This window comes from Cydia splendana, chromosome 19 (assembly GCF_910591565.1).
Source record: "Cydia splendana chromosome 19, ilCydSple1.2, whole genome shotgun sequence".
Taxonomy (NCBI): domain Eukaryota; kingdom Metazoa; phylum Arthropoda; class Insecta; order Lepidoptera; family Tortricidae; genus Cydia; species Cydia splendana.
The window spans coordinates 16,033,476-16,056,106 of NC_085978.1; the positions used below are offsets into that span (position 1 = coordinate 16,033,476).

Here is a 22,631-nt window from a genome sequence, read left to right on the forward strand (position 1 = left end):
TGTTCTTAGGAACCATGGCTTCGATTTTAGATTTAATAATAATGGCATTCAATTTTTTTTTAAATCTCATACATAACCGGGAATCGAACCTGGTGATGAACAGATTTCGCTATCTCTCATAGTTTCTGACTTTTCCATACTGACCCATTTGGATTGATCGCCCTGTATACACTGTCAAATCATTACTTCGTTGAACGCGGCAGACCGCGGTATCAATGTGTGTGGGATTTGGGTCCATATTAAAAAAATGAATATATAAGAAATTGTTTATTGCACAGGGATAGGTTACTTAAATAACAGGAGACAAAAGGTCGGTGTATACTAACTATACAATCACGAACATAACGATAAACTGACACTATTCTACAGACAAGTTCCATACAACCCAGGGGTTCCGTAATATTTGAGGGATTTTTAGAATGAAAGGATTCGGAATGTCTAAATCGGTATTAAATATTTCATACAAGCCTTTTACTATTTTTATTCTTATCGTGGCACGATTTTATCGTTCACGGCACTTTTTCCTAGTGAAATGTAATTTTTTTTTGACATTTCAAAATGAAAAAAGTGTGTGCCAAGATAAAGTATAAAAGCGGCCATTGGGTTCATTTAAATGTAGGTACCTACTTTGAATTCTCAAAAAATACCTTTTTATGAAATACACGTTCTGCGAAACAGAAACCAAATTTTATATGTTATTTCTCTTTAATCTTTACAATTGCAGTATTGGTGCAGTGACTATAATGTTGTATACAATAAAATTTAGTCTAGTGGCTAAAACATAAGAAAACACTGCTATAGCTAACCGCTTAACCTGGCAAGATTTCATAAGTAACAAATCATTTGGACCAACCATTTCAAAATATACTTTGGTAGAGAAATTTGAAACTGATGGCACCTCATAAGATAAGGCATAACTATGATTATATTTTATATACAATAAGTATTTTTATGCACCATATATATTTAATGCCAGTCCATGCAATTTAAGCCCAATCAATTAGGACTTTTACCCTAATAAGAAAGCAATATTTTCCAAAAAAGTTAATATGACTAATATTTTATATACCTATTGTTAATATCAATCAGTAGAAAATGCGTGTTGATTTTCACAATTATTTTCTTTAAATAAGCCGTAGGGTAAAAGTCAGTTTGGACCTGCGGAAACCATATTAGAGCCACGTGCACCATTCACTAACCCGGGGTTAACCGGTTAAACCTGGCGTTCATGGTTACCAGTACAATTTGACACTGGGTTAACGGTTTAACCGGGTTAGTGGGATGGTGCAAGTGGCGCTTAGTGTGATAACCGCCTAACACCGTGCGTTCGTGAAATGGCTTTTACAATAATATCAGAAGCTTGAACGTATCTAATATTTACACGCGCCTAATCACTAGAATTCGTTCCGTGGTACTGACGTGCGAGAAAAACAATAAAATGTACAATCAGCGACAAAAATATATCTCAAGGCATACCGATGTAAGCGCCAGACGCCAGAGTGTGGAAACATCAATGTAAACGTCAGATTCTTTTGTCTACGTACTCTTGGTTGGTTGGTTGGTAGTGATAATATGGCAAGTGGACCAAAATGTTGACGGATTGGTGGCCGCTTTCGGATGAAAGAAGCGCCTGGCGTCCGTTAGCTCGTTGGGTGGATGACATTCGGAAAATCGCAGGGCACTTTTGGATGAGACTAGCCCAGGACCGGGATAAGTGGCGTACACGAAGAGAGGCCTATGCTCAGCAGTGGGCGACTGAAGGCTAGAATGATGATGATCAGTGGCGTAGCTAGGGGGGGGCGGCGGGGGCGGCCCGCCCCGGGTGTCACCCTATTGGGGGGTGACACCCGACCGTGAACATCAGTAGTGCCATCTATAAGAATTCGTAAAACTGTGGCAGATTGCACAACCGCCATTAAGGAAATAATATACAACATGCCCACGAGGAACCCAAGAGATTTTGACAGAATATTCCTGATCATATTTAAAGACTAAAATGTCCTATAAACTGTTTTGGAATTCGCCTAGTTTCATAGTCCAGTACCACCAGCAGGCTAAAAAAAGCATCTTTTTATTGTTACTTAGTGCAAAATGTTTTTTTTATGGCGATGTTGCTACTATGGGACCTAGTCCAAATATCCTTATTGATATAATGTAAAAAAGTGACAAGTACACTTTGCAAAAACTAGGTTTTACAAAAAAAGTTAAAATTCTTTTTGAGTGATAGTTTTACAAATAGCATTTATATTTTATGTAGGTACGGTCAGCCAATAGCCCATTTCTGAGGCCAAAATAAGGTTTCCTTATTTTGGCCTCAGAAATGCATGGTTAAAATGTCTCGGGGTTCCTGGTATGTAACAATAATATGTTGGCGCCTCGTAGGTTTTTTTATTCAGAAAAGTTTTTTTTTTATTATGTGATTATTTCTGTAATTGAGAAGCTATGTCACTGTTTCTAATTGGGTGACTCTGGACTATTTGAAATTCATTGTGAAATGGGATTTTCCAGAATCTCTTTCAAATCGCGCACTTGGCAAAAAAAGTTTTTAATTTTTTTTTAACGTAAATTATTTGTATATCTTTCACGGGACAATGATGACTCGGACCTTTGCGAGGCGTGCGCGGAGCCCAGGCCAACATGTAGATGCCCTTATGACACTTATAAAATGTGGGTTACACCGAGCGGATGCTGTCCTTGCCCGTGTCCTAGAACGCGCGCAGAGGCAACACCCGCGGGTGTGGATTATTGAGAGTTCATGGAATCTAAAATGAAAGCGATGGAGTAAATTGTGAGCTATGGAATATTAAACGTAATTTTATAATTGTAAAATATTAAACATATTTTACAATTTTGATTGAATTTTGGGGTGACACCCACAATTTCCGCCCCGGGTGCCACCCATGCTAGCTACGCCACTGATGATGATGATGATGGTGACTCTTGGTTCTTGCTACCAGATACGATTTTATATAGGATTTGAATGTTGACGGCACTTTTTTTACATATATGCTGCTAATTGTACATATTTGTTAAGTTTTACCCTGGACGACAGTACGACATTGTGCCCTAAGCCGTATAAAATAACTAACGTACTGTCTTAACAGAAGTATCTGTACTTTTTATTAAAAGTGAGCGTAAATTGAAACAGAGCAGATGTGAGCCAAAAAAACCAAATGATTTGTAACAAGATCTTGAGTTTAAATACCTACTCTTCAATAAGAAACATTTTTTTTCTAACCACTAAGAAGGGAAAATGGGACTGAAAGTTTACTTCTACCCAGACGGGTAGAGGTTAGATTTAACCCTTTACCAGGCTAACAGTTCAAAAATGATGATCGAATGTCAATCTTACTCATCAAAAATAGAACATATTTGAAGCGCCGTATGTGGGAAATATATATCCGTCAGCCTGATAAAGGGAACATACATATATAAAAAAATACAGATATTTCTGTTAAGAAGAATTGAGCCCCTCTTGCCTAAAAAAGCTCCTGTTAAAAACGATATTAATAATAACTCTATGACATAAACTTAAACCGCCGATAACATATTAAATTTAATATAAACATTACATATACTTACATGCGTGTTTTATAAGGTATCGGGTATTTATTGTATCTATATTTATTTTATGGCTATTTACAACTATTAGAAAAGCATAAAAGAGCAGTGACGATAACAATTTAATTTGAATGAATGCTATACAATACAAGCTTACGTAAATTTGTTATTATATGATGGCAAACAAGCATACGAAGCGGACACCATAGCATAGGACGCTTGCAACACTAATGTTGTCACATGCATGTTGCCATACCTTTGTAGGAATACCAGAATTTGCTACATCAAGAGCAATTAGCAGAATATTTATTTTTTGACATAAATATAGATACAAGGACACCACCATGACTAACCTACACATAATCGATTAAAAAATATATCAATGAGTAAATATAGCACATCACATTATATTACATCACATCAGTCTCCATTACTATTAAAAAAATAACCGGGCGCGGGCCCGTGCGAATATTATACTTTATCACATAAATAAAATCTAAATTACATCACTTTTGGTACAGCTATTCTATAGCGAAATGGCTCCACTTTATTGAAACTTTTTGCAGCCGACTATGATTTCTCATGGCCCTATTCAGCATGACAATGGTTATCTGACATTTGACAATTTATGACATTACATTATTAAATCTTATAGGGACCATTAGGTTGATCTAAGTATTAAGGTAAATTGCCAATGAGAAATCTTTAATTTCGTCTCCAAGCGATCATATTCTTGATCAAAAGTTTAGAGATCATTTTAGTGACAATTGTCATCTGACACTTCTAATTCTTCATGTATATTTCTAAATCGCATAGAAACGATTTTTATTTATTAGGTCGATGAGCGATTTTGGATGAATTATCATTGTCAGGTGACAAATGTCACATTGGTGAAATATTTTCAATAATGTTACATCACACTAGTTTTAGGGCTGCAAAAAGCTTAATAAAGTATATTTTTGACTTAGCTGTTCCCTTAAATTCAGCGAAATTTTTTTTGGTATAAATTGAAGCTTTGTACCAAGCGGGAATAATATTAAAATACTATAACGAGCCTTCGAACGACGAAGGAATGTATCAACTTTAGACAACAAGCCAGCTTTAACAAAAACTGCGGCGAATACAACAGAATCGATAACAATTTTGAGAGAGACAACACATAAATTACATTTCACTTGTACTTCCAGCATAGAAGTATAAGTCTAAACACCAGGCGCCTATTTGACTAGCTTGACAATTGTCAGCTGACAACAAGTTCCTCTTCATTTCAATCATTTCTGGATCGGTAAGTGAAAACGGTTGGACCAGCAATGTACGGTGAATTGTCATTGTCAGGTGACAATCGTGTAATCTTGTCAATACAATAAATTTTGACACACACAAATTGTGTCATAGACAATCAAATATTGTTTAGGATATTTTTTAGAACATACATTCATTTTAATGAATTTGCCTGATTCTGTTAGATACTTTTTAGTGTTAATTTATGTATAATATGTCCGTCTAAATTCCTGTAATAACCCAAGGTTAAATCTAACCTTTTAAAAAGTTACAATTATTAAAACCAGAAATATTTTCCATCGAGGAAATTACATACATGATCAATTCAATTTACAAAATAACTATAAAATGCTGCCTGACAAAGTAGAGTATAAAAATATGAACTATGTTCTTTCCAAAAATATCTAACCACGACCAATTGGTATAGTCCATATTTTTATACTCTACTATTTGAAATGTCTTTAAAATTAGATCAGTATCATAAATAATATTAATAAATATTTCCCCAAAAATTCCTTAGGCACTGTACAGCTAGATATATTTCTATATTATTGAAATATATCCTAATTTAACATAAATTATTTTAGGAACATTACATTTATTCCTTTTGATATTATAATTACCATTTGACAGTTCAGCTATACCATACCCAAAAGCGAAAGCAATATATTCTTGGGTCTTTTTTGTTCTATAGTGTCACGAAACTATACAGTTTGAGTATTATTTATTTATTTGTATTGTACGAGTTAAATTTTTATAAAGCGGACCAAACTGTCAAAATGTGTAGATTGATTAGATACATAGTTGTGTTTCACTTGAATTCACTAGATCACGAGTGATTTTAGTTCTCAACACACTTGTTTTCTATTATTGTAGATGGCAGTGGCAGTAAGTTCATAAACAGCTCATATTATTTTGTGCTCTTTGCATATAAATGTAAAGTACTGCACATACAGTATTAAAGTACTAATGTTTACCCAGGTACTGGCAGTTGTATGTTATTATGAAAGTTACCATTAATTTTTCATGTCCCTATATGATGTCACTGTAAACATTGTATTGACTTGGGGAAAGGCTTTGAGGCTTAATAGCAGGATACATTTTAGCAATTTGAACTTCCTACAAATACCGAGCTGCAAAAAAAATGGCCATGCACTTTTGCAGTTAGGTTAGGTTAGTCATATGTACTCATATGTACCTTGTCACAGTGACAATCAATATGAAAGTCGCTAGAGACCTCATACTAATGTCACTGTGACATGGTACAAAATGGGTCGGAAATTAAAATTCTTTGAGTGTACAATTGTACATGAACTATTGATGAACTCACCGAGCCACCGGCACACCGCACATAATTTACGCTATAACGCACATCTTCCGCAGGTCGCTCTCGTCTGGGTCTAGAGTCTCCGAGTCTTTGATGACGGGCTCTTTGCCTTTGATGTCGGGTAGGTACCTGCAAAACAAGCACTCTGTTAAAACAGTGTTATTAACAGTGATCGTTAATTTTCCAGCAATTTTGGTGCAGCATTGTTGGTTAAAAGCATCTGTATGCCCTACTCTAGGTGGCATAGATAATTAGGGTTAATAACAGTAATATTAACCTTAACCAATCCTCTCCCTAGAAAAAAAATGAAGAAAATCCTTTATTTTTACTATGCTGCACCAAAATTGCTGAAAAATTAACGATCACTGGTTATTAATAATCACACTTTCAAATAAATGATTTATTAAATTTATTCTTAGGTATTAAACCGTATGGTATTAATTCTGAAGTACATTTTTCAATTTACCTTTATACGTTTAATCTACATACTTACCTACGATTCCCCAGTGAAAGATGAAATTTATTTTACATTTTTAAAGGACTGGACCCATTCTCATCATGTCAGGATATGAATTATAGTCTCGAGGGAACTATTAGTGAAATGATTGTGAATAATAATACCTATCATAGTCCAGCCCCTGGCGCTCGTAGAACAGCAGGTAGGCGCTGGCGGGGTCGATGGGCGGGCTGGGCCCGAGCTCGCGGCACATGGAGTCGTTGTAGCAGAGCCACGTGCCGCTCGGGTTGAGTGTAGGTCTGTGTGCATACCTCTCATAGTCCAGCCCCTGGCGCTCGTAGAACAGCAGGTAGGCGCTGGCGGGGTCGATGGGCGGGCTGGGCCCGAGCTCGCGGCACATGGAGTCGTTGTAGCAGAGCCACGTGCCGCTCGGGTTGAGTGTAGGTCTGTGTGCATACCTCTCATAGTCCAGCCCCTGGCGCTCGTAGAACAGCAGGTAGGCGCTGGCGGGGTCGATGGGCGGGCTGGGCCCGAGCTCGCGGCACATGGAGTCGTTGTAGCAGAGCCACGTGCCGCTCGGGTTGAGTGTAGGTCTGTGTGCATACCTCTCATAGTCCAGCCCCTGGCGCTCGTAGAACAGCAGGTAGGCGCTGGCGGGGTCGATGGGCGGGCTGGGCCCGAGCTCGCGGCACATGGAGTCGTTGTAGCAGAGCCACGTGCCGCTCGGGTTGAGTGTAGGTCTGTGTGCATACCTCTCATAGTCCAGCCCCTGGCGCTCGTAGAACAGCAGGTAGGCGCTGGCGGGGTCGATGGGCGGGCTGGGCCCGAGCTCGCGGCACATGGAGTCGTTGTAGCAGAGCCACGTGCCGCTCGGGTTGAGTGTAGGTCTGTGTGCATACCTCTCATAGTCCAGCCCCTGGCGCTCGTAGAACAGCAGGTAGGCGCTGGCGGGGTCGATGGGCGGGCTGGGCCCGAGCTCGCGGCACATGGAGTCGTTGTAGCAGAGCCACGTGCCGCTCGGGTTGAGTGTAGGTCTGTGTGCATACCTCTCATAGTCCAGCCCCTGGCGCTCGTAGAACAGCAGGTAGGCGCTGGCGGGGTCGATGGGCGGGCTGGGCCCGAGCTCGCGGCACATGGAGTCGTTGTAGCAGAGCCACGTGCCGCTCGGGTTGAGTGTAGGTCTGTGTGCATACCTCTCATAGTCCAGCCCCTGGCGCTCGTAGAACAGCAGGTAGGCGCTGGCGGGGTCGATGGGCGGGCTGGGCCCGAGCTCGCGGCACATGGAGTCGTTGTAGCAGAGCCACGTGCCGCTCGGGTTGAGTGTAGGTCTGTGTGCATACCTCTCATAGTCCAGCCCCTGGCGCTCGTAGAACAGCAGGTAGGCGCTGGCGGGGTCGATGGGCGGGCTGGGCCCGAGCTCGCGGCACATGGAGTCGTTGTAGCAGAGCCACGTGCCGCTCGGGTTGCGCGCGTACGCCACGTAGTGCCCGCCGCTCATCTGCCCCGAGTGAGACTGTCAACAAAATAAATAATTAGTTCAGTTCTATAAAACTTGGGGTATATGTACCCCGTCACGGGAATCTCGCGATTTGCTGTGAAATTAGTGCGCGTGTGATCAATGCCTTTTAATATTGGACAGGCGCTGACAGCGCGGCTATTCATAATATTACATTGTATATCTATACAATTTAAGACGCTTGATATTAATTAAATAGTTTAAATATCTAATTTTGGGTTATAAGGCTCCGTAATGTACACTACGATCCATTAAATGGTGGCCCATGAGGGGAACTAATCCGCCTATACTATACTGCCTTCTCCAACAATGATGAACAGTAATAAGTGATAATACTCACCACGACGGCATAGAGCCGGTACTTGAGCTGGAAAGGGTCCTGGTTCTCGGAGAGATGGTGCTGGTGATAGTCCACCAGGTTGTCGTCGGTGATGGGAGTGGCTAGCAAACTTGTAGACTCCAATCGCTCCCGCCGTCGGACTTCGCAGGACTCTCTTCGCTTGTTGATTTTCACTCTAAACAAGAAATGATTATTGATTACTTAATTTTTATATATTTTAGGACATACCACCCTGTGATTTAGCATTAAGACAATTTTTTACAACTGATTATGAGCCTTGTAGCTTGAAATCATATTTTTTAATTATTATAATTTAAACTGTTTTGTGAAGTCGGTTATTTTCTTATTAAAAGTTATTGGTAAATAAAGTTTTTTTCAATCGTACAAACAGCAACTAGGAATGTTGCTCGGTGGATCTTATTACAAAATGCATCAGGTCCATCGATGTACAGTTAACAGTGTTAGCGATAGTACCTGAGTTTGGGCGGGTCTTTGGTCTTGACCGTAGGCGAGGCGGGCTCCGCCCCCTCCACTTCACTTTCAGTCTCGCTCTCGCTTTCCGAGATGGCGTCTTCCACGTCCACGAACATTGACGATCTCCGCCTGAACACATTAGTATAATTAATACAAATGACTAGAATCAGTACAGAACCAGAAACATAGGGAACTAGGACATGCTCAAATGAGAACGCAGATTTGGACGGACGGTCAAGACAGCGTGAAAGTGGATACCTGTAGATGTTATTGATCTCCATATGCCTGGCTATAGTTTCTTGTGGTACTGATGCGAGGTATGGCGATGGATCGAAGTCTTGGAAGGGGAAGTTGACCACTTTCTGTGACTTGATCCATTTGTTGTTTACGTACTGGAATCGCTTCAGGTGAATGATCTGAAAAATTAACACTGGTGTTACGGTCTACAATTGTAATTTGACTACCATCCAAATGCATGGCATCCTCGATGACACACACTAATTAGGACATAAATCGGCTCCTTACGCTATTAGGAGAATAAGACAATTTACTAATACTAATTCGCCTAGTTTATTATAGTTATGTGCAAAGTGTAATGTCCTATGGTATTCTGGTTTGGGGCAAAGCAGCTGACACTGACATACAGACTATATTTGGAGCAGGCAGCTTCACGAGTGAACTCACCAGTATAGGAGGCAGCCGCCATATCTGCAACACTTTAGTAGCGGGTTGGGCTGCCCTACATCTCGCACAGTGGTAGCGCTGTTCTAAGCGTTCGTGTGACGTGAAGGCACGGAGACAGGAGGCTAGGTCCACGGGTCGGGCCGCTAAGGCGCTGCTTTCGGACACTGATGGGTGGATCACCCATGCCTACGATACAAGTGAAAAAATTAACTTAATTGCCATTTAGTCATTTAGAAAATGTTTTTTTTTTGGCCCGAAAGAGGAAACTCCTGAAGTGGATCGAAATTGTGAATAAAAATAAAAAATACCATTACAGCTCTCGGAAAAGTAATGTTAGGATTGAAAAAAATGTTACAAAATATTTATTTTCCGATTTCTTTTTTGGATTACAATGACAAGTTCTGCACCTTAAATAGAAGATATACCTTTTCTCTCGTAGACTGGTACCGCAGATGCAGAGCGGTGGGGTCCCAATCGATGGCGAGCTGTGCGCCGCGTCGACCGCGTAGCTGACGCAGTAGACTGAAGTCTAGCCGAGTAAGCGAGCCTTCACACGATTCCTATATAAAATAGTCGCGTTATAAATATAAACATACATACATACATACATATAATCACGCCTATTTCCCGGAGGGGCAGTCCCCACGGATTTCCATTTGCTACGATCCTGACATTCCTCTTCGTTATAAAGACACTGACAAATAACCATTTAAATTTGAAACAGAATCATTATCAGAGGCTCTACTGTTGATTTGTTACCTGATCTTCCCCAACTCTTGCGGTGTTCTGCCGTAGCTTGGCTCTAGCGATGGGGGAGCTGGAGTCAGGGGTGTCCGCATCGATGTGTGGCTGTTGTGCGCATCGTTGTGGACATGCATTGTTTCCTACAAACATATTTGTTTATTATTATTGTTGTATATGGACCTTTTTGAGTGTCACGTCACATCGACCAGCAGTAATCTATTGTGGCACCCCTTTTAAGTTCATTACTAATGTCCGTTGAATCTAGAAAATTTCATGTTGTTTGGGCCGTAATGTTCTGTATCTCATAAGGTTGCAAATGTTTTACACTTATTGCATTAATCAAAATTACTTTTTGTGATCTACCAAGGCAAATTTTGAAAAGTTTTCTGATTTCTGTTGGTTTTCATACTGGTAGCGAGCTCCAACAGTTAATTGCATGATTCACCAAAAAGCTTTAACCGAAATATTTCGCTTTAAATATCCTGCAATTTAAGACGTTCACATTCACTCATTAGTTTATTTTACCGTTTTTGTTACAATTGGTACTACTGTACGTATAGCATTATATATGATCACAAACCTCAACTCTCCTGTCTACCTTGCCGTATACTTACTTATAATTAGTATGTAACATTTAAAATATAATCGGGTCGGGCTTCTATTACAAAAATTAAAATTGCACTCTGTTAATGGAAAATGCGGAATGCGTCAGGATTCTCGCCAATAAAAGAACCCCCGATAGTTGCAGACCGTTCTTCAAGAAATTTGGTATATTGACTCTACCATCTTTGTATATTTTAGAAGCCTGTAAATTCGTCCGAAAGCACCCAACCCTATATTCTAAGGCCAAAAATCATTGCACCTATCACATGAACCTGCGTCATAAAGACAGATTAGCCCTACCAAGTAGTAACTTGCAAATGAGGAGTAAGAGCCCTCATATGACAACCATACGAGTTTACAATAACCTACCTAAAGAGCTAACCAAAGAGGAAAAATATGGTAAATTTGAAAAAATATAATTATAATAATTGAGAACTGTTTTTATTCCATACAAGATTATTTTGACTTATATACATTTCAAAAATAATTGTATTATTTATTATTGTATAGATTTTTTGTGTGTAAGTTTTTAGTTATAGTTTTGCAATAGGTACCCTAACAGGGTCTCATGTTGCGCCATAATTTTGTAAGTTTTCACCTGTATTTATTTGTACCAACATGAACGCAATAAAGATATTATGATTATGATTATGGTTACCTAATTTGAAAATTTCTTTGAAAATCGTTTTATAGCACTAAAACCTACGCCTAATTTCAATTTGTTGTATTAAGAGCCCATCAAAGTGCACACTAGCGCCACTGCTAAATAATCGTGATTATTTAAATTTAACGACAGGTATTTAAAAACGGGGGCCGCTACGTACTCTATTTTGTATTTAAGTACCTTTTGAATACATCAAACTAGTTTTTATGTTGCTGGATTCGTCGATCTATGAACTCAAAACAAAAACGGCCGTTTTAACTTTGGACGCATAGATTGACGAATCCAGCAACACAAAAACTAGTTTGATGTAATTACCTATTCAAAAGTACGTAAGTGTATACAGTAGACAGTACGTAGCGGCCCCCTTTTTTAAATACCTATAGTTAAATTTAAATAATCACGATTATTTAGCAGTGGCGCTAGTGTGCACGTTGATGGGCTCTTAAAACACAGGCCGTAGAAGATGAAGTATTTTACATATAGGCACTCTAGTTCAGTATCGAGACTGCAGTCTGGTTCAGTATCTATTTATTACCATATAAGTATATGTAGTTTTTTTATAGCTGCATATAGTTTTTTCTTATTTATTTATTTATTGAGGAGATAACACAGAAAACATACATGGGATGAACAAAGAACTTAAAATAGCATAAATGTCCTTAAATACAGATATGCTTCCATGTACATACGTTATTCCTATAAATTGACCCTGCTTTGCTTTTTACCATAAGTAGTGATGGGTAGGACATCAATTTAAAATGAGTTTGTATGAGTACCTCATTTTCTAAAATGAGGTGTTACAATGTCTTACTTCAAATGAGGTGAGGTACTAGCATATATTCAGCGTCGACTATTCCATTAACTCCAACGGCGACAAAAATATTTAATGTATATACATATTTATGTATTCATCACTTCCTTTATAAATAAATAAGTAGTAATATTTAATTGGAGTGCAATTCTGGAGGTTAAGAATAGAACTTTTAGGAGAAAGATAATTTTAGAATCAAACTAAGAACATAAAGTACCTAACTTAATTTGCTGCTTTTATGAAACTTGTTCTAATGTAGCTCTTTTTTATTGTTAGATTGTTTAGACCTCCTCCTTGCTACTTGATATAATTTTAAGTATAATAATCACTAGCGACCCGCCCCGGCTTCGCACGGGTTAGCAAATTATACACCTAAACCTTCCTCAAGAATCACTCTTTTGATAGGTGAAAACCACATGAAAATCCGTCCAGTAGTTTTTAAGTCTATCGCGAACATACAAACAAACCCACAAACAGACAGACGCGGCGGGGGACTTTGTTTTATAATATGTAGTGATATATTTCATAAGTACCTATTAACCATAAAACTACCACATTTTTAACAAACTAAGGAGAACAAATTCAATATTTTCACTAGTCATTATTATATAGAAGTGACTAACTTACCACCTCAGATAATTTAACAGTAATATCATCAATATGATAATAAACAAAGCACCATTCGCGCCTGCCGCACCGGCTACATTTACACTTCATTTTTTCATGCAAAAGGTACCAAGGAAGATCCGCGGGTATAATATATTTACTGGCAAAAACTATGTCCATATTTTGTTATGATTATAAGAATTATCACTAGGTATTAGGTATTAGAGAACTAAAATTAACTAGGTAGTGAACGAAGTACGAACAAAATAAATATAAATATGTCATAATCATAACTTGACAGTTCGAAGTCGTTTGTTTACAAAGAATGTTAATAAAAAGTATTGCAAATTCAAATCGGTATAATTTACATCTACATTTTTATTTTACCTATGAAAATTATACTTACTTTTTATTTAATAAACTTGAAACTTATTGAAATTATCATAAATTGTGTACGCTACCGTATTATATTTCAATAATATTTACGTTACTTAAGGGATTTCTGTTTCTAAGCAAGCTTCGTAAATGCCCGCCTGGTATACAGAGGGCGTACCGCGAACCAAGTTCGTCATGTTGCCTTCCTGTCACACTTACGTACGAATTTACAAGTGCGACAGAGAAGCAACACGTCGAAATTCGTTTTGAGACTGATTTCTCGCGCCATTTTGACACGTAAGTTAGGATCAAAAAGGCGTAAGATGTATGAAAGCTTGCAGCGCTTACGCTTGTTGTCTTTCGTGTTTAATTTTTAACGTATTTTCGGTGGTGACGCGAGGCGATATTGAAGTACGGCGCGTGTCTGTCTCACTCCCTCTTTGGGTATTTCTAATTCATTGTTTCATTTTGAAAGGATTGAGGTGTTCATGTCACAGAGAGGCGGTGAGTGGTACAAACTCAATGCTTTTCTCGGTGGACCTTTTGTCGTTGCAATAAGGTTTGTAGTTCGGCAGTTGACAGTGTGGACCATTACGTCCATTACTCGTTTCTTCATTTGAGTTTTGAGTGTCGGCGAGCGGGCGAGCACCTCGAGCGCCTCGCGCGATCCAGGGACTCTCTTGCGAGGTTATGAGGAGCGTATGAGTTTTGAAGGTCGCGAGTGAAATTGAAAGGATAAGAGTTTTTTTAAATTTGAAGTGTGTGAATGATTTGTGTGGCAAGAGGTGTTTGTGATGCGCGCGAGTAAATGAGTAAAATGAATAGAGGAGTGATGTAAGACATTTTTGCGGTATGAAGTACTGCGACAAATTAACAAAATGAGTGGTACAAATGAGGTGCCTCACGAGTGAGCGACTCAACACTAACCATAAGTAATTATAAACGGGTTGTGTTCCTGCCGGCGAGTAGGGTTCAGAGCTCAACGAGGGTGCGAATGTTGGGGTCGGAAACGCGCATGTAACTCCTCTGGAGTTGCAGGCGTACATAGGCTACGGAGACTGCTTACCATCATGCGGGCCGTATGCTTGTTTACCACCGACGTAAATTTAAAATTTTAAAGAATAACAAAAGGGCACACGCAAAAGAACTTTATTTCATACTTAAAATACGACACAACGTAAAATATTAAAGGAAGTTATTTGTTATATCAAAATTTTACCTTTTATATGCTGCATTTAGTTAATTATACATCTCGCAATTTCAATGGCGAATGAAACGCATAATTAATTGATGAAATTACACACAAAGTAAAAAAAATCCCAATTGTATGTCTATGACGAGCATCTTAACCCTTTGACTTTGACCGCCGAACAGGTCAACTGACGGACGCGGCTACAGCCTAAGAGCCCATCAACGTGCACACTAGCGCCACAGCTAAATAATCGTGATTATTTAAATTTAAAGAAAGATATTGAAAAAAGGGGGCCGCTACGTACTGTATTTTGTATTTAAGTACCTTTTGAAAACATCAAACTAGTTTTTATGTTTCTGGTTTCGTCGATCTAGGAACTCAAAACAAAAACGGCCGTTTTAATTTTGGACGCATAGATTGACGAATCCAGCAACATAAAAACTGGTCTGATGTATTCAAAAGGTACTTAAATACAAAATACAGTACGTAGCGGCCCCCTTTTTTCAATATCTTTATTTAAATTTAAATAATCACGATTATTTAGCTGTGGCGCTAATGTGCACGTTGATGGGCTCCTAATGTAATGTCAACCTTTGTGCATTCCGACTAGATTCACGCTGACGCGCCGCACACGGATAGGCATGGCATGGATAGGCAAAGAGTTAAATGGCACTTTCTTTATTTTTCAATCACTTTTTTTAAAATGGAAACCATTTAACATTTTATCGATCTGCGCTTTAGTATAATCAGCGAGAGCGTCGATGTCATATATCGCGCCGCCCGCCGGCTGCCCCGCGTTCCTCTTGTTTATATCTATCAGGGTTTCATAAAATGCCTTGTAGTGTATCCACTTGTCGTACGGACATTTGTACTGCCTGTGGTATTTCTTGATGAATTCTTCGAACAGTTGTGGAGCTTTGCTCAAATCGATGTCTTCTGTGCCGTTAGGATTCTTTTTAGCCGCGACAATTGTCACTAGTAATAAGAGGTAAAATGTTTTCATGGTGAAAGTTCAGGGTGGTATGCGGTGAATTCTTTTATACAGTCATTTTATTTGGTCAACTAATCTCATTATGATTTTTCCCATTAGGAATGGTGTATTGAAAATATTTAATCAGTATTACAAGTACCGTTAAAAACTTGAATGGAAAAATAGGGCCAAGTGTATTAGGTTGTTGCTTATTTCGTCGAAATTGCAATTTTCTATGTTTCACCCCCTTAAATTGTTCTCTTTCACTAAAAAACAAATGTGGAATTATTTCAGAATTTTTAATTTCGTGTTAGGGGTCGCTACCGAATTTAGAAAATTTGGATCCTTCATACATGATGATTTTTTTTTAAATGTTTTTAAGTGAGACAGTGACTTAAAGGAGCGGTCGGCAACCTTTTAGCAGCCAAGGGCCACATAGTAGTTAACGGAGGTGACGCGGGCCGTACTTTGTTAATATTTATGACTTTATGGGACATTGTCGTTTGTCACTATTACATACAAAATAGCCAAGGCGCCTCTCGGGCCGCAAGTGACAGGTTCGCGAGCCGCATGCGGCCCGCGGGCCGCAGGTTGCCGACCGCTGACTTAAAGTATATGGAAGCTATTTATATGTAATTCAATACTAGGTATAGTTAATATATATTTTTAAATAATTTTTATTCCTGTTTTAGGATTGCGCACTGCAGAATCAATATTTAGAACGACTAAAACACGCATAATAAGCTTTAAAAAAATAGTGGTATTATTTAATGTTAAACCGCACATCCCTCTCCCCACCCTGACCCGTTGTCTCATAAAAAAAACGAGAAAAAAAAAATCTTGTATGGAGGGTCCAAATTTTCAAAATTCGGTAGCAACCCCTAAAACTTTATTGAAAATTCTGAAAAAAATCCACATTTGTTTTTTAGTCAAATAGAACAATTTAAGGGGGTGAGACATAGAAAATTTCAATTTAGACGAAATAAGCAACACCCTAAAGTGTATGTTATGTTGTCAAAAAACGTGGTATTTAATAGGATAGGTATATATCTCTTTTGTAGCATTAGAAAAAAGGTAGATAAACAATCTAGACGTTTTTTTTTATTGGAAAATACTTTTATTCGTGTTTGAGTACTTAAGCGAATAAAACTATGTGCCTAATTTTACATGCGTAAGGATGTAAATTCAAAGAATGGATTTTAAGATGTTTATTTCCTAAGTTGAGAACAACCAAAGTCACAAAGCATTGTTCAGAATCACGTTATACTTTATAGTTTACCTATACTTAATACAAAGTTTTAGGTGGTTTATAACCATGTAGGTATTCGCTCTCTGCTTCGGTATAGTCGGAAAACGAGTCGATCTCAAAACGGCCACCGCCAGCGGGCACTTCTGCATTCCATTTATTAATATTCACCAGCTGTTTATAAAAAGCTTGATAATGAATCCACTTGTCGTATGGACATTTATAATGCCTGTTGTATTTCTTGATGAAATCTTCGAACAGTTGTAAGGAGTTGTTCAAGTCGATGACTTCAGTGCCGTTGGGGTTGTATCTTTTAGCGGCGAGCACCACGGTCACGACCAATAACAAGAGATAAACTGGTTTCATTGTGGAAAGTCAGCGTAGTATGAGGAGACTACTTATATAGGACGTTTTTAATTATAGTACGCTAACATTCCGTTTATAATTTTTACGATGTCATTTGAAACGGTGTTCGACAATATTTAATCTCCATAATATAAATCTGAGATGTAATAAGTTGGCTAAGTTGAGGCAGCAAGCAACAGGAGTTGCCATAGAAATAGTTCTACGGCTACTACGGGCCATATTTTCACGGGTTCGGATCGGATTCGGATCGGACGTAGTGCGGAACCGCTCTGACTCTAACTACATTCATTAATTCTGTTCAACAAAAAATAAATCTTAGCAAACGTTGTGCTTTGTTGGCGAACAGTTTTCATAATAATTGTGACTCAAAATGTTCGCATGTCATACCGAATATTCGGTCGCCGAATATTCGGTGCTTCGGCCGAGAGAGGGGCCGAATATTTGGTATTCGTCCAAAACCACAATTCGGGGCATCTCTACATATAAGCCACTGCCGCCCCATGAGTGGCTGCAGCCCCTTAAGCCGACCACTGACTAACAGGCCGGCGGACGATATCGGCCTGTCAGTTAGAACAAAAATTTGACAGCTCCGAACAACTGACAGGCCGATATCGTCCGGCGGACTGGTAATCAGTGGGCCCCATTACAATTCACACACGGTCCTTACTCGTTATTACTCGTCGTTTTCTTCAAACTTGGCTGTACACACTACGTTTACATGTGTAAAGTAATAAGTATAATCAATTACGGATAAAGCGGAAAGATAAATTCTACTTTAATTTTTAGTTTTGACAGGCCACTTTAAATACGTGTATGTTACGTTCAAAATTAGCATCGGTCAAAACAAACATTTATTATGATTAAATTTTTTAGTGTTTGACATTGACCTTGTGGACTTGTCAATCATTTTGTTTTCTTAATTATTGACGGTTGTTTTGTGTAAGGTTTGCATATTAATATGAGAGAGGGTTGGTTGGAGTTAGATTATGCGCGTGACCGGCGGAGGACGTAAAGGCGCGATTACGCCCGACTGCTAAATGCTATCCGAAACCAAGCTGACGGCCGGGGTTATGGCAAGAGTGAGAGAGATGGTTTGTCTTCTTTTTTTGTGTTTTATAGTGTGTACTCACCGTAGGTACATAAAGGCGCGTCGTCGCTGGGTAGAGCGCAGCCGCGGCACAGCGCGGGCCACGGACACAGCGCACACCACGCGCCGCTGCCGGACACGAGCCGCAACGTGACCGGGAACTGTAGTGTAACTCACCGTAGGTACATAAAGGCGCGTCGTCGCTGGGTAGAGCGCAGCCGCGGCACAGCGCGGGCCACGGACACAGCGCACACCACGCGCCGCTGCCGGACACGAGCCGCAACGTGACCGGGAACTGTAGTGTAACTCACCGTAGGTACATAAAGGCGCGTCGTCGCTGGGTAGAGCGCAGCCGCGGCACAGCGCGGGCCACGGACACAGCGCACACCACGCGCCGCTGCCGGACACGAGCCGCAACGTGACCGGGAACTGTAGTATAACTCACCGTAGGTACATAAAGGCGCGTCGTCGCTGGGTAGAGCGCAGCCGCGGCACAGCGCGGGCCACGGACACAGCGCACACCACGCGCCGCTGCCGGACACGAGCCGCAACGTGACCGGGAACTGTAGTGTAACTCACCGTAGGTACATAAAGGCGCGTCGTCGCTGGGTAGAGCGCAGCCGCGGCACAGCGCGGGCCACGGACACAGCGCACACCACGCGCCGCTGCCGGACACGAGCCGCAACGTGACCGGGAACTGTAGTGTAACTCACCGTAGGTACATAAAGGCGCGTCGTCGCTGGGTAGAGCGCAGCCGCGGCACAGCGCGGGCCACGGACACAGCGCACACCACGCGCCGCTGCCGGACACGAGCCGCAACGTGACCGGGAACTGTAGTGTAACTCACCGTAGGTACATAAAGGCGCGTCGTCGCTGGGTAGAGCGCAGCCGCGGCACAGCGCGGGCCACGGACACAGCGCACACCACGCGCCGCTGCCGGACACGAGCCGCAACGTGACCGGGAACTGTAGTGTAACTCACCGTAGGTACATAAAGGCGCGTCGTCGCTGGGTAGAGCGCAGCCGCGGCACAGCGCGGGCCACGGACACAGCGCACACCACGCGCCGCTGCCGGACACGAGCCGCAACGTGACCGGGAACTGTAGTGTAACTCACCGTAGGTACATAAAGGCGCGTCGTCGCTGGGTAGAGCGCAGCCGCGGCACAGCGCGGGCCACGGACACAGCGCACACCACGCGCCGCTGCCGGACACGAGCCGCAACGTGACCGGGAACTGTAGTGTAACTCACCGTAGGTACATAAAGGCGCGTCGTCGCTGGGTAGAGCGCAGCCGCGGCACAGCGCGGGCCACGGACACAGCGCACACCACGCGCCGCTGCCGGACACGAGCCGCAACGTGAACGGGAACTCGTAACCGAGGCTGTCGTCGCTGCCAACGTAATGGGATAAGTTAGTTTTATACACGGTGGGTGAAAAATAGCTGCATTCCCGTTGCCTGGGAGATTGCCCGCGATTTCGGGGTTGGTCTCATAGTACTTAGAGCATACTGAAAATTCCTGGACTGGCCACTTAGAAAAAACAAGTTGTTAAATTGTATATTTAACAGCGCCATCTATCTCACCTCTTACATACTTTTTAATAATGATCTACATAAACGTAAGTACCTACCTACTTAGTTCCCTACAAAGTGCATAGGTGGTGCTGTTATTAGTTTTAATTATTTTAGGCTAGTTAATTTGTGATGTACTCTTACACTTTCCAAATAGACACGATAAGAAGCACACGCTGTTTTCTCTCCGGATTCCCTCAAGATCCTCCGACCTCCGCCCACGTGCCATCACAAGTCGTCTCATATATCAGAATCCAGAAACTTTCAGTATAGCCGTAAAAGTTGCTCATTATAATCCCAAAATCTCCCTGGCAACGGCAATGCAGTTATTTTTAACCACCCTGTAAGTAAAACTTCTATTCGCTCTAATTTATTTGTAATGCTTTATAGCAGCGAAAAATAGTACCCAACATGGATGCAAGTAGAAATTCGTGTTATTTCAGAACGTCGTTTTCAAATGAGAGCGTTATTTCTATTGTATGACTTCAACTTTGTTTTTGGTAAGCAAATCCCAAACCCAAGAGGTTAACTTTCTCAGGCGTGGCTCACTCCGCGATTTCGTCGCGTCACTACAAGTACATGCGGCCCACACCAATTTTGGTGTCCAGCCATAGTAGTTGCCGCGCACCGCTACGGAACGGACGCCTGCTCGCGCTGGCCACCCAGCGGTTACTTAGGGCATACTGAAAATTCCTACAACTGGCCACTTAGAAAAAATAAGTCGAGACTCATATATCAGAATCCAGAAACTTTCAGTATGTCCAATCTGTCACCTGTAGGCTTTTAGAGTGGTTTCGGGCAAACGGAATGATCCTAAATCTCGATAAGACAAAGCTGTTAGAGTTCGATCTTAAACAACCTGTAGCTACTTCTACCGATAATATAGGTAAACAGCCTATGCAGGTAAATGTAGAAAATGTGCCCCTGCCGATAACTGATAACGCATGTTTTGTTGGTTTCATCTTTGACCGAGGCCTTCAATGGCAATGTCAAATCGATAAGGTGTGCGCCAAATTAAGTTCTGTACATTTCGTCATTTCTCGCCTTGTGCCCAACCTGTCACGGCCAAACATTGTCAAGGCCTACTACGCGTATGTCCATTCAGTCCTGTCATACGGACTAGAGCTGTGGGGCCTCGCTGCAGACAGAGACCGGCCATTTGTTATCCAGAAAAAGATTATTAGGACAATGGCGAGAGTTGCCCCAGATATTGGCGGGCAGGTGGCCAATTTTTCATTAATTTCCGCATTTTAACACTCCCCTCCCTGTTTATTCTCGAAGTGGCAAAGTACGTCCGAGTGAACTTGTCTTCGTTCCCCAAGAAACAGTGGAACAGCGAAAGATTCCGGGACATTCGCCAGCATGACGTGGACCAGCCCACTCATCGCCTTAGGAAGACTGGCAATAGTATACACGTAGTTGGCACTAAGATTTACAATAACATCCCATGTGACATTAAAAACATGAACACCATTTCGGGTTTAAACTCGCGATTAAAATGTTTATTGGTTCGGAAGGCCTATTATTCCCTAAATGAGTTTATTAACGAGAGCAATGAGACCTGACACTTATTTATTTTTTACTTATACAGGGTGGTCCAAACCTTGACGTCCAAATTTTTTTTTTAGATTCCTCTAGTCGTGGGCTATCAGAATATACCCCATGTATATTAGCCGATTTTTTGTAGTTTTCGAGTTATGAATTTTTGAAGTTTTTTTTGGTTAAAATTTTGGGGGTGAAGTAATTTACTCATTAAAAAAACTATTACCGTTTTTATAATGTTTCTTTTTGTAACATACTCCTTAATAAATGACGTAATTATTTAAAAAAATCAGCGCCCTCACGTTGATACAAGTTGTAAAAAAACAAGACAGAAATATTTTGCGCTTAAATAAAAAAAAATACAAGCTGTTACAAGGACTTCTGCTGATTTTAAAAACTGATAGACCCTAAGTGTTTTACAAAAAGGTAAAAAAAGTGACACTTAATAGTCGATATTTGACAGAATCGGCACTCAAAGGAACTGAGGTCGAAAGTTCCCAAATTAGTGATTCACAAAAAAAAACGGATTTATTATTCCTAACTTTAATAAAACACAAAAATGACCACGATGAGTCAATGTTGTGACATGTGATAAGCGAATCATCATTTGGGTAAGCTTAATCATTATCATTATCCGAGCCTCGACAATAATGTACTATTACCTAGTACTATTATTAATTCCGTGACACGGTACGTATCTTACCAGTCTGTGGCATGGTTGCTGGCGTCCAGCGGGCGCGCGCTCAGGAGCCGCGCGACCTGCGTCCACACCTGCGCGTACACACTGCGGCCGGACATCCCGTGCGCGACGCCCACCAGTAGAGGGACACCGAATAACGCGGGTTTGCTGCGCTGAGATGGGAGGAAGTAGGCGTCCATACGGGTTTGTTTCCTGTACGAAAATAAATAATAAATAAAATATTATAGGACAATTTTTCACACATCGACTTAGTCCCACAGTAAGCTCGGTAAGGCTTGCGGTGTGGGTACTAAACAACGATATATGTAATACATAGTTATGTATAAATAGAAAACATCCATAAATCAGGAACAAATATTTATGATAAACACACAAATAAATAACCTAACCAGGATTCGAACCCGGGAACTCCTGCTTGGTAGTTGGTAGGCAGAGACACATCCGACTCGGCTAAGAGGTTGTAAAAAAAAACACAAGTAGGTAGGTATTTATTTATGGCATAAAACTATTTAGACG

At 40.8% G+C, this 22,631-nt stretch overlaps 1 protein-coding gene across 1 annotated transcript in view; it reads right to left on the reverse strand.

The window, feature by feature from the left end:
* Positions 1-2,922: 2,922 nt before the first annotated feature.
* LOC134800381 (ubiquitin carboxyl-terminal hydrolase 32) overlaps positions 2,923-22,631 on the reverse strand; it is a 79,145-nt gene continuing 59,436 nt past the window's right edge. Inside the window, exons 26-39 of the mRNA XM_063772881.1 lie at positions 22,119-22,307; positions 19,286-19,693; positions 19,152-19,237; positions 18,884-19,001; positions 18,616-18,835; positions 18,348-18,465; positions 10,400-10,524; positions 10,066-10,200; positions 9,641-9,826; positions 9,215-9,372; positions 8,957-9,085; positions 8,483-8,657; positions 6,791-8,139; positions 2,923-6,298 (exon numbers count right to left, since the gene is read on the reverse strand). Coding sequence (XP_063628951.1) covers positions 6,199-6,298; positions 6,791-8,139; positions 8,483-8,657; positions 8,957-9,085; positions 9,215-9,372; positions 9,641-9,826; positions 10,066-10,200; positions 10,400-10,524; positions 18,348-18,465; positions 18,616-18,835; positions 18,884-19,001; positions 19,152-19,237; positions 19,286-19,693; positions 22,119-22,307 — 3,496 coding nt within the window. The 3' untranslated portion in view covers positions 2,923-6,198. The remainder of the gene's footprint in view (positions 6,299-6,790; positions 8,140-8,482; positions 8,658-8,956; positions 9,086-9,214; positions 9,373-9,640; positions 9,827-10,065; positions 10,201-10,399; positions 10,525-18,347; positions 18,466-18,615; positions 18,836-18,883; positions 19,002-19,151; positions 19,238-19,285; positions 19,694-22,118; positions 22,308-22,631) is intronic.